The sequence below is a fragment of the Apteryx rowi genome, unplaced genomic scaffold (genome assembly GCF_003343035.1).
Source record: "Apteryx rowi isolate R43461 unplaced genomic scaffold, aptRow1 scaffold_405, whole genome shotgun sequence".
Taxonomy (NCBI): domain Eukaryota; kingdom Metazoa; phylum Chordata; class Aves; order Apterygiformes; family Apterygidae; genus Apteryx; species Apteryx rowi.
This window is the reverse complement of record NW_020450580.1, coordinates 7,202-21,423: the sequence shown is the minus strand read 5'-3', so window position 1 is coordinate 21,423 and position 14,222 is coordinate 7,202. Positions and strand designations below refer to the sequence as shown.

General features: G+C 52.9%; 1 protein-coding gene across 1 annotated transcript; it reads right to left on the bottom strand.

Moving 5' to 3' along the window:
* Nucleotides 1–3,048: 3,048 nt before the first annotated feature.
* ABHD6 (abhydrolase domain containing 6) lies at nt 3,049–14,013 on the bottom strand. The gene is made up of 8 exons (XM_026075518.1): nt 13,895–14,013; nt 10,416–10,572; nt 9,876–9,989; nt 7,670–7,802; nt 6,061–6,218; nt 4,841–4,895; nt 4,222–4,322; nt 3,049–3,225 (listed from the first exon to the last, which is right to left on the bottom strand). The coding sequence occupies exons 1-8, from the start codon at nt 14,011–14,013 to the stop codon at nt 3,049–3,051; spliced, it is 1,014 nt and encodes a 337-aa protein (XP_025931303.1).
* Between the last annotated feature and the right edge of the window lie 209 nt (nt 14,014–14,222).

Sequence of the window (14,222 nt, the reverse complement as noted above, 5' to 3'; positions counted from 1 at the left end):
GCGGCCCTCCAGGGAACCACCGAGCGCGCGGAAGGGGCTGGCGGCGCCGGACGTCTCCACGTCCCACCCCAGCAGGAGACCAGCGGGGCCACGAGCCCGCCTGGGGCCCCTCTCTGGCTTTGGGGGGCCCATCGCCTGCCCGGCGTGAGGAGGCCACCTCAGTTTGACCTGGAAACGGCAAAGAAGCCAGGCAGCATCGCAGCTCTACATTGACGGATTCGCGGCGTGTTCGCCTGGACTCCTGCAGCCGCAGCAAATCCCCTCTGCGAATACTTTTTCGGACTGTGTTTGGAGATTTTATTTATATTTTCATTTATTTAATAAAACCGTGACATTCAGACCCAGAAGGCGAGCTGCAAAGGGGACGCGGCTCTGCAGCATCGCGTTCAGCCCGGGAGCAGCTAACGCCGCGCTGGGGGCCAGCCGAGAGCCCTCCGCCGGGGCCGGGGCCGGGGCCGGCACGGCTGAGAGAGAGCCGGCGCCAGCAGCTGCCGCTTAGCGGTGACGCCGCTTAAATAAACCCCTTGCGGACGAGGCTTTTTATTACCAAAGAGCAAGAGACTCGGATGTGTAATTCGAACTCCCTGAGCCATTGCAGTCCCCTGCCTAAAGGCGAGAAGCCTCCTCCGTTTCCCCTGCGTGTCAGAGTAACGCGATATATTTCCTACAGCCGCGGTCACCTCTGTCTCTGCATCAACGCAGCAGCTGAACTCCAGCTCAGTTATTTCACTCGCAGCTGCGAGGCCTCCAGAATCTCCTGGGGTAAGTGCAAGTGCAAATCAGTTTGCCTAGATATTGACCTCATAGTATCCCCGCCACTTTGTGTACGAATTCCGAAAGTCTTCCAATTACAGATAATATCTGCATTTGACACACTTTGAAGAATTTAAGACGAATCTTTGCTGCTTAAAACCTAACTCATCTGCCCTTTGAGGTTTTATTTTGCTTCTTGAGTGTTTAGGGCCATCTCCTATTGAAAAAGGAAAAAAAGTGAAATTCCTGCGGTCTTCGAAGAGATCAGAACTGAGCCTTCAAGGTCTTCACCATCTCTCTGGACGTTATCAAGGGTTCATCAGGGCAAAACCTGGAACTCAGAGATATGGAGAAAAAGCAAAAGAGTAAGTCCCTCTTGCTCTGCATCATCCCATACCACAATCCCCCTTCCCCAAAGGAAAAAATAATCATTGCACAGAGGACTCTTTAAATTACTAGATTTTAATAGCCATTTAAATCCTTTGCATACAGCAATCTGCGGCATAGGAGAAACCACGTAGATATCCAGCAACTTTTTCTGGCTTTTACCATGTAAAACGATCAGCATTTTTCTTCATCAGCTCCTGTAGTAGAAACAATAACCAAGCAACTGACAGCAACTTCCTAATTTTCTGAAAGAACACCATTTCTTCTCTTACAAAAAGAGAAGAGAAGCTAACAGGGAGCTTCAAATACATACACAGGTCATAGCATCCTGGAAAAATAGTGAGAAGATGGTTCTCAGAAATACAAGCTTACATATAGAGTCTACAGGAGAGCCTCTAGAAAATATCAGGTGCTGATACCAAGGAGGGTGTCTAAAGGGACTGTGTGGTGACAGACGTACAACGGCCTCCTCCCGCTTGCCTTCACAAGGACCACGCACGGCTTCACCCTCCACCAAAATCACGCAACGCCTGAGACCAGGAACCAGGTTTCTCATCCAGGTCATGCAGCGGGATTAGCTACAAGTGTCCAGCAGCTAATTTGGGGAGACGCAGCGAGGAGCTGCATCTGGGGGGGGATTAACGCAGCAGAATCAGTCTCTAGAAGGTGCCCCACGGGCTGCAAAGTGTAACTTGTCTGGATTTCCCCCTTTTTGTATATAATTTCACTTGGTTAGGTGTTATCAATTATCGAAAGGAAACACTACCAAATTTTACTTTTCCACACCACTATACTTTAAAATGCATCCCACGTGAGCCTGAGACATCTGCTAACAATTCACATTGGCTAGGGAGTACGTGAGCCCATGCTGCACTCTGCTATTCTTTCACTTTTCCCATTACACTTGGATCTGTGACATGTGTTTTCAGTGACATCATCATCCACAGAATTCATGGAATTCATTAAGAAGTTCATCATTTACATCAAAATGTTCAGCAGTGCACCGTAATAGAAAAGAGCTGAGGCAAGAGTTCGCCCTGGCGTTAACCTGAACGTGCTCACTCGCACGTCTCTCCGCAGGATTATTCCTGACTCGGGCCCCACGTCTAAGCGACTGAATAGCTCCAGGAGTTTTTGTTCCACTTGTTTGCACAACTGCTCTGAAACTGCTGTCTTTACGCTGCGTTTTTACAATAGGCAGGTTTCACATCAGAGGAAACCACCCCCCCTTCCGAGGCCAGGCTGGACACGGACGTCGTTACTCTAGACTGTTAAGGCATTACATATACACAGGAGCTGTTCAGGGATTTAAAAAATTCACTCACCAGAAGTGTAAACATTTTGGACATATAGTCATTTTACTTTCACACATGAAGTTTTCTGGGTTTTTTTTCTGCATAAATCATAAGTTAATGATCTACATAAACAGCACATTAGCAAATGCCTGGAACATTAGGATTCTCTTATAACAATATTGCATGCAACGCAGCAGAGTCTAAGGAGTAGAAATATTGTAAGTCTCAGTCCAGGACGTTCCTACCTTCCTACACTTCTCGTGTATTTTAGATAAATGTCATTAACAACTACGTGCCGGTAACTTACAGAGCATGGGCTGCCTACAGAGTTTCAGCATGTTCCATGGCTAGTGTTTTGTGATTTCAGATCATTTCTACTTTATGTGTAAGTAGAAAATACAGAGATTCTGTTCCCATTTTTGCCTATATGTAGGTTGTTCAATGATCCCTAGGTCCCCATGTGTCAGTAGTGCTATAGATTTACGTGATTTTGCCTTCCTCAGGGACTTTGGCACATTCACCGTGATTTGTACGAGATCCCTGAGAACTTATCAAAGCATCAGTACTTTACAACTGAAAACATCTGGCTCCGGCGCCGGGCTCCCCGCGGCGCTCACGCTTGTTTCTTGTTGTTCTCTGTGCTGTGCAGCAGCGCCAGAAACTCGAGCATGAGCTTCGCCGTCTTCCTGGGCCTCTCCACGACCACCGTGTGCCCACAGTTCTCCAGAATATACACGTGACAGTCAGGAATGGCTTTTGCTAAAATGTCAGCTCCGGAAACATCCAGGACCTGAACAATAGGGGGGGGAAAAACAAACAAACAAACAGACAAACAAACAAACGAGTAACTGTTTGCAGGCAGATCTCAGTTTCACTGTCTGTTGTAGAAATCCCAGTGGGACCGCCTTTGCGAATCCACGCGAGAGGCTGAGCGCCAGGACACGCTCCTGCCTCCCGCCGCGGGCTCGCACGCCCTGCACCATGCTCATTCCCCCTTCCCCGCCTGCCGCGGGGACCCAAATGCAGGTGCTTTTATGCATTTACATGGCCCTTTACGCGCCTGCGTCCTGCCTCTTCCCCTCCTCCTCAAATCTCCCTGCTCCTTCCTCCTTAACTATCCTTACATATAAACACGGAAAAGGAGACCGAAGCCCCATGCTTTTACCCTGCCACCCGCCCACGGACTAGCGCGTCCTGCACCATGCTCATTCCCCCTTCCCCGCCTGCCGCAGGGACCCAAATGCAGGTGCTTTTATGCATTTACATGGCCCTTTACGCGCCTGCGTCCTGCCTCTTCCCCTCCTCCTCAAATCTCCCTGCTCCTTCCTCCTTAACTATCCTTACATATAAACACGGAAAAGGAGACCGAAGCCCCATGCTTTTACCCTGCCACCCGCCCACGGACTAGCGCGTTTCTCCCTAGTTGCCAAGACAACTCTCTTTGCTGCCGGCAGTCCCTCTCCCGAGCCCACGCCTGTCACTGCGCTCGGGCGCTGGCTCTGCCGGCACCTGCCCCTCTCCTGCCCACCAACCCCAGGCAAGTCCCAGCAGCTAAAGCTCGGCCTGCTTCTCTCCCCGTCTCCCCCCGGGCTGTCTCTCCTCTTTCCTTCCATCATTCCCAAGCCATCCTCCAGGGTGGATGGGGGTCCCATGAGCCAGTATGCTGCAGAGCACCACACATCTGCAGGCAAAGCGTACGCAGCTGCACATGGAGATGCGCTCCTGGTCCTCCTTCCAAGGAGGTCAAGCAGGGAGAGAGCAGGCAAGGCACGGGATGGCTGCGTACCTGGTCCTGCTTTCCCCAGATGACCTGCGTTGGCGCTTTGATCTTGTGCATGTTCTCATGGAGCAAATGTCTGGACTTTTCATCCACGATTTCTAGAAATACTTGTGTGCACAGAAGGAGAATTAGTCTTCCACGAGAAGGATGCTTTCTCCTTCCATGCGAGGGACAACCCCTGCCCATGTTCCCCCAGGCAGGCTCCCAGCAACGGCCGTGGGAACCGGCCTGAGGAAGAGGAGCCCACGGGAAGGGGAGCCTGCGGCAGGAGAGCCCAGTAGTGTGGTCTTTGCAAAGGTCTCGTTCTGCACTGCCATCAGGCTCTAGTATGGAGAGATCCTCCTCCAGCCCCATCTCTTCGCAGGTATTAGTGCTAATTAAACTACCTTGGAGGATGAGGGTGAAGCAGCAGCCCCACCAACTCTGTAGGTGGTCACGGGTTGCTACCAGGCACTAAGGTGCTTCCCCAAATCTATTAATCATGTTCCTCCATGCTCCCAGCACGAGGACATGGGAGATGGGGTGAGGAGGTCTGCTGGGGATGGGGGCACCAGGAACACCCTCTCTGAAGCCCTTGAGATAGGGCTCGCACGCCTGGCAAGGTCGGTTCTGGCGATGCACTTACGTTTCCGGTAGAAATCGTTGTGCGGGATGCGAACGTCAACGAGGCCCTGCAGGATCTGCGAAGGGAGCAAAGGGAAACCCTCGGGGGGCAGCCCGCGCTGGGAGAGCCGGGAGGGCGGCGCGTGGCCAGGACTGGGACCGCGCCGACTGCCGACAGCATGTGCCTCGCACAACGGGGCCCCAGTGCAAGCTCCGTCAGAGGCACGTCTTGATAGGAGGCTGTTTCAACAGCACTTAAGTAACATGTATTTCAATAACTGCTATTTCAGTCTTCTATAATGGCAGACTGCAATTTTCCAAGGCCAGTGGTACACCCCTAGCAGACTGTCTTAGGAATGACTGAGCTTTTCTTCCTTTTTTTATTCTTTTGCCAAAAAATGGTCTTGGCATTGCCTTACATTCTTTCATATCCTCCAATCTGCTCATCCCAGGCTTCCTAAGGAAAATCAGCTTAATAGCAAGCCCCTTGCCAAGTTCCTCTAGCCTCACAATGAGGCAATTAACATTTCCATTACTTCTGCTAGAAAAGCAACAAACAATCCCCTTCCAGACTGGACAATAGCCTTCTTATTTATTTATTTAACGTTTCCTGCCAGCTATATTTACTAAAAACACTTCTACTTCCCAGCCAGGCGCCAACGAACTTGCATGCCTCACGCATGGAAATTTCAGCTAGCGCTGCAGTGGGAAAAATGAGATTAAAGGGAAAGTTTTCTGAGCCACGGAGATACTGAAAAGATGAAGAAATCCCTGCCAGGGGTTCCCTTGCCTGTGTGCTGCAGGCAGACACACAGCGATCCCTGGGCCAGAAGGACAGCAGAGACCTTGGTCTCCCCTCCTCCATCCCCATCAGCATTTCTGTCGGTGAAATGAGTGCCGACAGGGAGCAGAGACCCCCACCAGAGAGAACTGCTGTCAAGAAATAACCTTTTGAGCAAGCTTTGCTTTTAAGCAGAAACCTAGAGAGGCCAAAAATACATGGATCTGTTAATACTCTCAAAGCACTACTAAAGACAGAGCCAGACTAAGGTCTCCAAGTTACCCACCTCTGCTAGAACGCTTGCCTGTTTAATAAAACTGAAACCTGCCATAAATAACAAGCACCCGACAGATCCAGTTTCGCTGATGCTCAAAAGGCTGCAAAGTAATTGCAATCCCCTCCCTTCCAAAGTCCCCTTCCTACAGCCGGCCAAGCCTGAGCCGAGGGCTCGGGTTTCTCACCTGCTGGGGCACTTTAAAGCGAACGTAAGAGCAGAGTTTCAGCATATCTGCCATCTCTTCGGGCGTCGAGGGGATTAACGGGATCCTGTCGATGCGTTCGGACTCTTGCAGCTCCCGCAGCTGCTTGATGAATTTGGTCTCGGTCGAACTCGGCAGGCCTGAGACAACGAACAAGCACGTGCAAGCGCTAAAACCCAGCAGAGACCACGACAGCCCCCGCAGACAGAGTCCAGGTCCCTGGCCTCGCCGCTTGCTCGCCCGTTTAACAAAGAAAGGGAGCGAAAAATCTGTGCATGGAACAGTCTTAGTATTTACCCAGTGACAACCCAGTCTTCCCTGCTGATCCGAGTTTTGACACTGCTGTGCCCGGCGGTTTGATGCAACATAGATGTACTCTATGTGCTTTTGACCAGCTGGGAAAGATCTTGTAGCAGCTTAACCTCAAAGCTCTTCATAAAGCCCACACCAAGGTTACACATGCAATAACACACGGGAAGAGTCAGCCAAAACCTCTCCCTGAGAGGAAGGGAAAAATCTCGTTGCTCTGCCGAGCGGCACAGACAGTAACGTTTCACTTTTTGCTTCATCGCTTACCGCAGAACCATGCTTTCCTCGCATGGGACGGGAAGGAGCTGTCACAGCGACAAGGAGGCAGCAAAGCCCTTCCCGACAGAAAAGCTCCCTGCAAAGCCTGTGTCCCATTTGCTGCGTTTCATCCACAGGCTCGCCCGATGTGTCGGGCCAGGCATCAGGCCAGGAGACAGGGGTGACGGAGAGGAAGCACCACACGGGCACGCAACCCTCCCACTGGTCTGGGCATGGCCCCAAAGCGCTCTTCCCATGCAGAGTGCCCAAATGCGAGAGGACCGTGTTCTCTGGGTCCTGCACCCCCCGGCAGCAGTAACGGTTTGCACCGGCTTTAAGACCCATTGGGGCTCTCAGGGAGGTACAGCAAGATCCGACCAAACTTCACTGCCTGGGTTCCTTCTCCAAAACCGAGAGACTACAAATATGCCATGGCAAAATGTCAGCCACTCCAAGAGAAAAAAGCATTTTCTTCAAGACCAGGGGCTGTCCCATCTCCCCTAGTCTCAGCTCTAAGCATGGGTTCAGGAACAACAGGGAAGACTCCAAAGCCCTGGAAAACAGCAGCCAGGACAAGCCCATGATTTCCTCCTAGGTGCTCTGTGCCCTAGAACTCTGCACTGCCAGAGATTTTAAGATTATACATATGCATTATTTTAAAACGCACTACTTAGCATGCAAAGTCTATTTTGCAATCGGCATCACCCTGGGCTTTTGCATGAACCTTGTTTACAGCAGAATGTGAGAAGTGCCTTTTAACTTGAAAGCGCAGGAGGGACAGAAGTGGGCAGAAGGCAATTACCTGAGCAGGATTTGTACCAACCGTGGCGGTTAATACCACAGCCCTCGTGCTTGCCCCCACCTCCAAACAAAAATGCTCTGCCAGGCAAATGCCTTGCCTGATTTGTAATGGTCCAGGCCGAAGTTTCTTATCTGCTCTGAAAAATGGTATATGCCCAGCGCAGTGTGCTCCCTGCCAGCCCTGCCTGCTCTTTCCACGCTTGGTCTTTCGTGTATTACGCACCTGCAGGACATATAAGGGTCAGGCTGCAGATCTCGTCTGGGTACTGAGCGGCATAAACTCCCGCGACGTTTCCTCCCATCGAAGTGCCAACCAGATGAAAGGGCCTTCTGTTCAGCTTGATGCACTCAACAAACTGCAACGGAAGCAGAACGGAGCATTGTCGGGCAAGAGGAAGCCTCGGCATGGGGTCATTAGCGAAATTAAGCACAAAAACTGGAGAATGGTGGTTCTGGCGCAGACCTGGATACGGCAGCAGTGGGAGGGGGGGACATGCACGGGGCAGGGGGCTAACAGGGCTTAGCCTTTCCCAGAGGAGCATCGCTTGCTCCCGGCACGGCGTCAGCGCCTTCCAGTCACGCACAGCAGCGGGGGGTGAAAACCGCCCTGCAGAGCAGGGAAAGCTGCTGGGGCTCCAAGGCACCCCAGGCTGAAGCTGTGTAACCACACATCGCCTGATCCGACACCAGGAGACAGGGCTGGGGCACGGTGGGCAGAAGCCCGCTCCTGGCCAGGGCTGGGCCGCGGCCTGGGAACGCTGCAGGAACGCCTCCAAGGAAAGCCACAGCTGCCTCCGGAGAGCCTGGAGCCACTCCTCGAACCAACGGGAGCAACAGCAGCCTGGGGCCAGGAAGGGCCCTGCTGGGCACGTCCTGCCCGTGTGGCTCAGTCCCAAAAGGATCCCCGGGGCACTGCAAGGTCTCCATGACACACGCTGTACCACTGGAAGCAGCCAACTAAACCCCCAAATGCATGTGTCGTTCCCCAGACAGAGCCCAAACGAGACGGGGATCCCTGTCGTGAGGAGCTGAGCAGACACAACAGAGGAGACCTCCTGCCGTGCGTGCACCAGAGCCAGAGGAGAGCCACCGATGCCCACGTACTCCGTGCGCCGTGCTATGCACAGCGTCTGCAACCCTCTCAAGAAGAAAAATGCACTGTCTTCAAACACAAGGTGGTGGCAGAAGGCCGCTGTAGAGGGAGCATCTGCTTCATTCCTGTCCTGGTTTCACCCCTCCTTCCAGCCACAAGTCTCTAAACGGTTAAGGGGGAGAAAGGCTTTCTAAGAGCTGGGAAAGCCCCCAGTGCCCAGTCTGGTCTTGCCCCTTTCTCTCTGCCAGAGCAGCTCTGCTTCCTGGGCCTGAGTAGGGGAGGTCCAATGCTCCCATGGCAAGGGAGCCCACCCTCACGCAGGTGCAAAAGCATTAATGTGCATAAAAAAACAGGTCTGCACATGCTGCATCATGTAGGCAGCTAAGCAACAGGGCAACAAGAAGAAGGCACATCTGGAAGCCAGTCTGGTGGCAACACTGAAGACAGCAAGCAAAAACCTTGGCACTTTCTGCAGAGCTGAAGGTTCAGTCCTACTTATCAGCTACAGCAGGAGAAGAAAGTGAGAGACCTCCTTTTATTGCTGGTGGTGGGAAAAGACTGTGTGAGACAAGAAGGACTGAAGACATGCATGTTTGCATATGGTTACTGTAGGAGAAGGAGGGACACAGCACTTTCCCCTACACAAACACACAGGGACCTTGTTGGTCTAGTCGTCCGCCTACACTGTGTATTTGTGTGTTGCTAAGCCATTGCACTGCTGAAAACAGGGGCCCATTTCATAACTCTGTGCTCCCAAGCCCAGAAGAGCTCCCCTCTCACGCAGTGCTTCCCCTCTTTATGAGTGTGTTCGTTTCTGGGATACTAATTCTGGCTATAATTTGCACATATGACTTTCTGGTGATCAAACTGAAAAACTCAGGTGTGCCTCAAGCATTAAGGGTGTGCTGGCTAATCAATCACGTATTTTGAGTGCAGCCCTTGAAGAAGTAATGGGTCAGTTTTCCAAAGTCTTGCAAACTCCCACGTCCTTCTGCAGAATGCTGCAGTCCAGCTTGGTAAGAAAGAAAAGGGGAGAGAGGTGCACACAAACAGCAGCAGGGCAAAGCTCAGAAGCAATTAATGCAGGGCACGGATTGCCAAACTCGCACCAGGGCGGCAAAGCAGGACGTCACCTGCACCTGCAGGTTTCAGGAGAATAAAGCAACAACTTCTCAGATGCCACATCTACGTGGCACCAGTCCTCAACTTCTGACCTCTGCCCAGGGGACAGCAAGGTTTCGCTCTACTTCAGAGAGTTAAAGCAGCCCCATCATTCCTGATACACGCTGCAAAGGTAAACATGAAGAGTAAGAGGAGACCACTGCTGGGGCTTTACCTGGTGTATTCTTTTAGCTTGCCCATTAATGGAGTAATCGTCTAACGATGACCGGGTTGTACCTTCATGACCAGGCATGTCAACACACACTAAGTGCAGATTTTTCGGGAGGAACTGCAGAAACAAAACCCGGGCAGTTAGACCAAAGGAGAACTGCTGTGAAAACCAAGGGAGGAAGGAAGGAAACAGGTGATTACAGGTGGCAAAAGGGGGCTCAGTTTCCTCCTAGAAGCCCTTGGTTACTCTTGCACCAGAATAAATCAGCTCATATATCAAGGAAAGAAACGATGAGAAACCACGGGCAAGACTCACTTCCCGTGAAGGAGGTAGGTACCTACTGTTCTTCCCCTGCAGATTTGCATGTAATAGGGATGAAGAGGATCCAACAAACAATGAGCACAGAGCTGAGGAGGGTTCTGCTGGCATGTTAAAATGATCGTCCCAGATTGTATCCATGCAGCTGTTCCACCCCCGCACCACTGCCAAGTCCAGTAACATCGACTCCTGCTAAGCACTGACAGGAGAGAAACAAAGTCCTACCTTGACTATAGACAGCCACATGTCTTTGTGGGCTGAGAACCCATGTAACATCAGGATAGACGGTCGGTATCCAGGTCTCCCTCTATAGGAATAACAAAACTGATAGTCATCGTAGTTTGCATATCTAACCTGCATACCCAAGGCTCGACGCCAGTACCTGGAAACAAGGAGAAAATAACACCAGTGAGCAGGGCACAACGGGACGGTGGGAATATAAACCAGGTGACAGGTCCAAGCTCAGCTGCAGATATGCTAGTTACCTAAGGCCAGTTAGCCAGCTCACGCTGGCTTTGCCGTGGTTTAATTGGGACTAATTCTGAGCGTCTGGTTACTGGACCAGACCCTTTACTTACAGGTGACAGCTCATGGAGACACTCCATTTGTTAAAAAGTTGCAAAATATACCCCATATAACCAAGGTGCAAAATACCCTTAAGGCAATGGAAATGGGCCAAAATGACAACCCTAGAGCTGAAGACCCTTGACATTTGATAGAAGGAAAAAGGCTCAAGAGAGAAAGGGAGCACACATAGGAAAGGCAGCATGCAGGACAGGGAGGCCAAGGGAGGGCTCTTGTTCCAGGTGGGTAAGACAGAGAGATCTGTCATAGATTTATTTGGGCGCATCCTTGCAGCCCTGTGGCCATAAGCCCTCATCACACCCTGGGCAAGTATATTGGATCCAGCAATAGAGAATTGTGACCTAGGAGCATCACAGAAACCAGTTTCCCACATGCCAACTGGATGATCCTTAAAAATGTGTTTAGGCACACACGCAAAGGACCAGACGTAACCATCCACAGAGTCAAACACCCCAGAAGACATCAGGGCTAACCCCAAGGAAACCTGGGTTATTCCCCTGAAAGCAGAAAGGCAGACAGCTCCCGACAGAAAATGTTTGCAACCTGTTTAAAGATGATGCAATGAAACTACTGGCCAGAGGGGAGCTGGGCAAAGATTGCTGGTGACACTTTGGACACACGCTGTACACGTGCAATTCAAGACTGAGGCGCAGGCACAGTTACTCTGCACTTCCCAAAAGGTCAAAAGTAAGGCTTGTCAGGATGCTGCACAACTACTGGGCTACTCCTGATTGCCAAAACCCTGGCAAATACTTCTACACACAATATCAGAATTGATTTGAGACACAGCAGCAAGGTCACCAACACTGTGCTGGGCCATCCTAGCTCTCTGCCCATTCAAAGCTTAGGCATACTGCAATCCTCTTTTATCTTAATCCCTTTTTTGAGGGAGTTAGTGGGGCTTAAGTAGCACCCAGGCTCGGTGCTGGTCCTACACAGAGAGGTGAATTTCTCCCTGAATAAGTAAGTGACTTAAGAGTGCTCTCCTCAAAGACATCGGTGTAAACCACTGATGGGCAAGTTGATAACATTTTTAGCTGATGGATCAGTTCAGGAGAAGACGAAATAATCTGTGCAAAGCTGAACTGATCCCTCACAAGGTGTTAACACACTGAGCCGAGGCAGCTAAACTGATTAACCGGTTAAGGCAGAAGAAGACGGATCTACTGCTTGGGGTCACTGGGGCAGTCGCCGATGTCGCGCGCTGCCTGGAGAAGCATTAGCAGTGAAGGAGGGGATGGACGTGGTCAGCTACAGAGGACCCGAAGTGACCTGTGCACACACCGGCTAAGGACCCGCACACCCAGCAGCGGGAGGTCTGTGGACGGAGGAGCTGCTGCGGCCGGCAGGACGGACCACTCGTCCGCAGGCTCACAGGGAGAGGGGCGAGAACAAAGGCCTCCTCCAAGGAGGAAACGCAAAGATTTCGCAAAAAAAGGGGGCATATTCAAAAAGAAGCAAATGGAAAAGACAGACAAATCTTCTCTTATCACCAGATGTCTCTTAAGAAAGGAGGCGTGCATGCACACAAAACACAGAGTGTCTCAGTTAGTCCCATAACAGACCCAAACGCTGCCAACAAACGCTGTAAGAAAGAAAGGTGTAGACACTTGCCTTTCAAAAGAAAAAATCCCACTAGCCTCTGCTTACATAGTCCCTCCCTCAGCCTAACACAGGCAGACTGGCACATGCTGTGTTTTCATTTAGGCCCTAATCTACAACCTTAAAGGACAACATTACAAGTTCTTCTCTTACCTCCTACTCAACCTGACTCACAAAAGCTCTCTGGCATCAGCTGCCTTTGCCTCATTTTCTCTGTTTTGCAATCCTCGCTCGTGTGTCTCTGAAGGCTTCGCTCCAATCACTCTCAGAGTTTAGTCTTGCTAAAAAAAATGCCTGTCACTTACAGAAACAGCAACGCCTGGACCTCCGTCCCGTCCACTACAAACAGGCTCCCGTGGCACAAGCAGTGACAGCCGACAGCCGGGCCGACCAGCCTGAGCACAACCAGAGAGGTGCTGAGATTTTAACGACACAGAGGGAACCCGATTCTCTTTCCTTCGCGAAGCAGAAAACAGGACGAAGCAGCAGCTCAGCAGCAGCTCTCGCAGCCCTGCAGCAGGCTGTTGGACCATCTGCTTGCACTTGCAGGATGATGCTCTCTCTCACGGGTCCCGGCGCGATGCGCAGCGGGAGGAAACTCCTCCTCACGCAGCTTTAGTTGCCAGGCTTTAATCACATCTCCCACCCCACCTGTCGGTTCCCAAACACTTTGGTTACGAGCTCACTAACAAATGCTCCACTAGAAGAACGAGCTCAGCCAGGCTGCCATGCCCGCGCGGCGGGGCGGGTTTCTGCGCTCCGCTCCGGCTCCGGCTCTTCCAGGAGGGCGCTTTGCTTTGGAAACACCCTGCGCGCGGTGGCGGCTCGCAGGCAGGGCCACGCGCGGCTGCCCCCACTTCCCAGAGGAGCCTGATCCCAGCTTTCGCCCGCGACCAGCCACGGAATGAAAACCGGCAGGATGCTCATCGCCGCTTTCCCGGGACAAGCGAAGGCAGAAAGATCGAGCGCCTGCCTCCTGCTGCAGGGAAGGACAAGACGCGCACGGGCAGTGAAGAGCATCGTGCCGACGTCGCTGACGCCTCAGCCCCGAGGGAGAGGGAAAGAAGCCTCTCCTCCAGCCGCTCCCGAGGGCAAAGTCCTTCCCTCTCAAAGCAGACTCCTAATGGCGAGGCAGTGGGTGCTCGCACGGGACACCCCGGCACCGCCGAGGTCGGGCTCTGCGCGGCTGGGGCCGCAGGAGTCGCGGCCAGAAGCAGCACCGCTTTCCCCGGCGAGAGCCCCTGCCCTGGCGAAGGGCAGCCCAGGGACGCGCGGAGCGGCCACGAGCGCCTGCGCCGCCTCCCCGGCACCTGCCGCCCTCCCTCCCGCTTCCAGCTTTCCCAGCCCTTTGGGTCGTCTCTCTCCCCGCAGCGGTTTTGCTCCGGGCTGCTGCTGCTGCTGCTGCTGCTGCTGCTGCTGCTGGCAGACAACGGCCCCGTGGGCAGCAGCCCAACGCGGGGGGCACCACGCTCCGCACCCCGGCGCCTCGATCACGGCGCCRGCGCTAATTAACTCACCAGTAGTAGATCCTGATCAGCGCTGAGGGCCACAGCAGGAAGGAGGCCACGAAGGCCAGGAGGGGGATGGCCAGGGTGCCCCCGGCTATCGCGAACATGTTGAGCACGTCGAGGTCCATGGCGCTGCCCGGGGCCCGGCCCCACCTGCGCACACGTCGGGAAGGATCGGAGGTCAGACGCGGGCTCTCTCCCGCCTCGCACGCGCACRCRCCCTTTCGCGGCTGCTTTCGCAAAGGCTCCGCGTCGCTTTTGGCAGCGGTGGATGCGTCGCCAGCGGCCTCCCCTCGCCCGGCCCCAATCCCAAGCCCCCGGCACACGACGACCGACC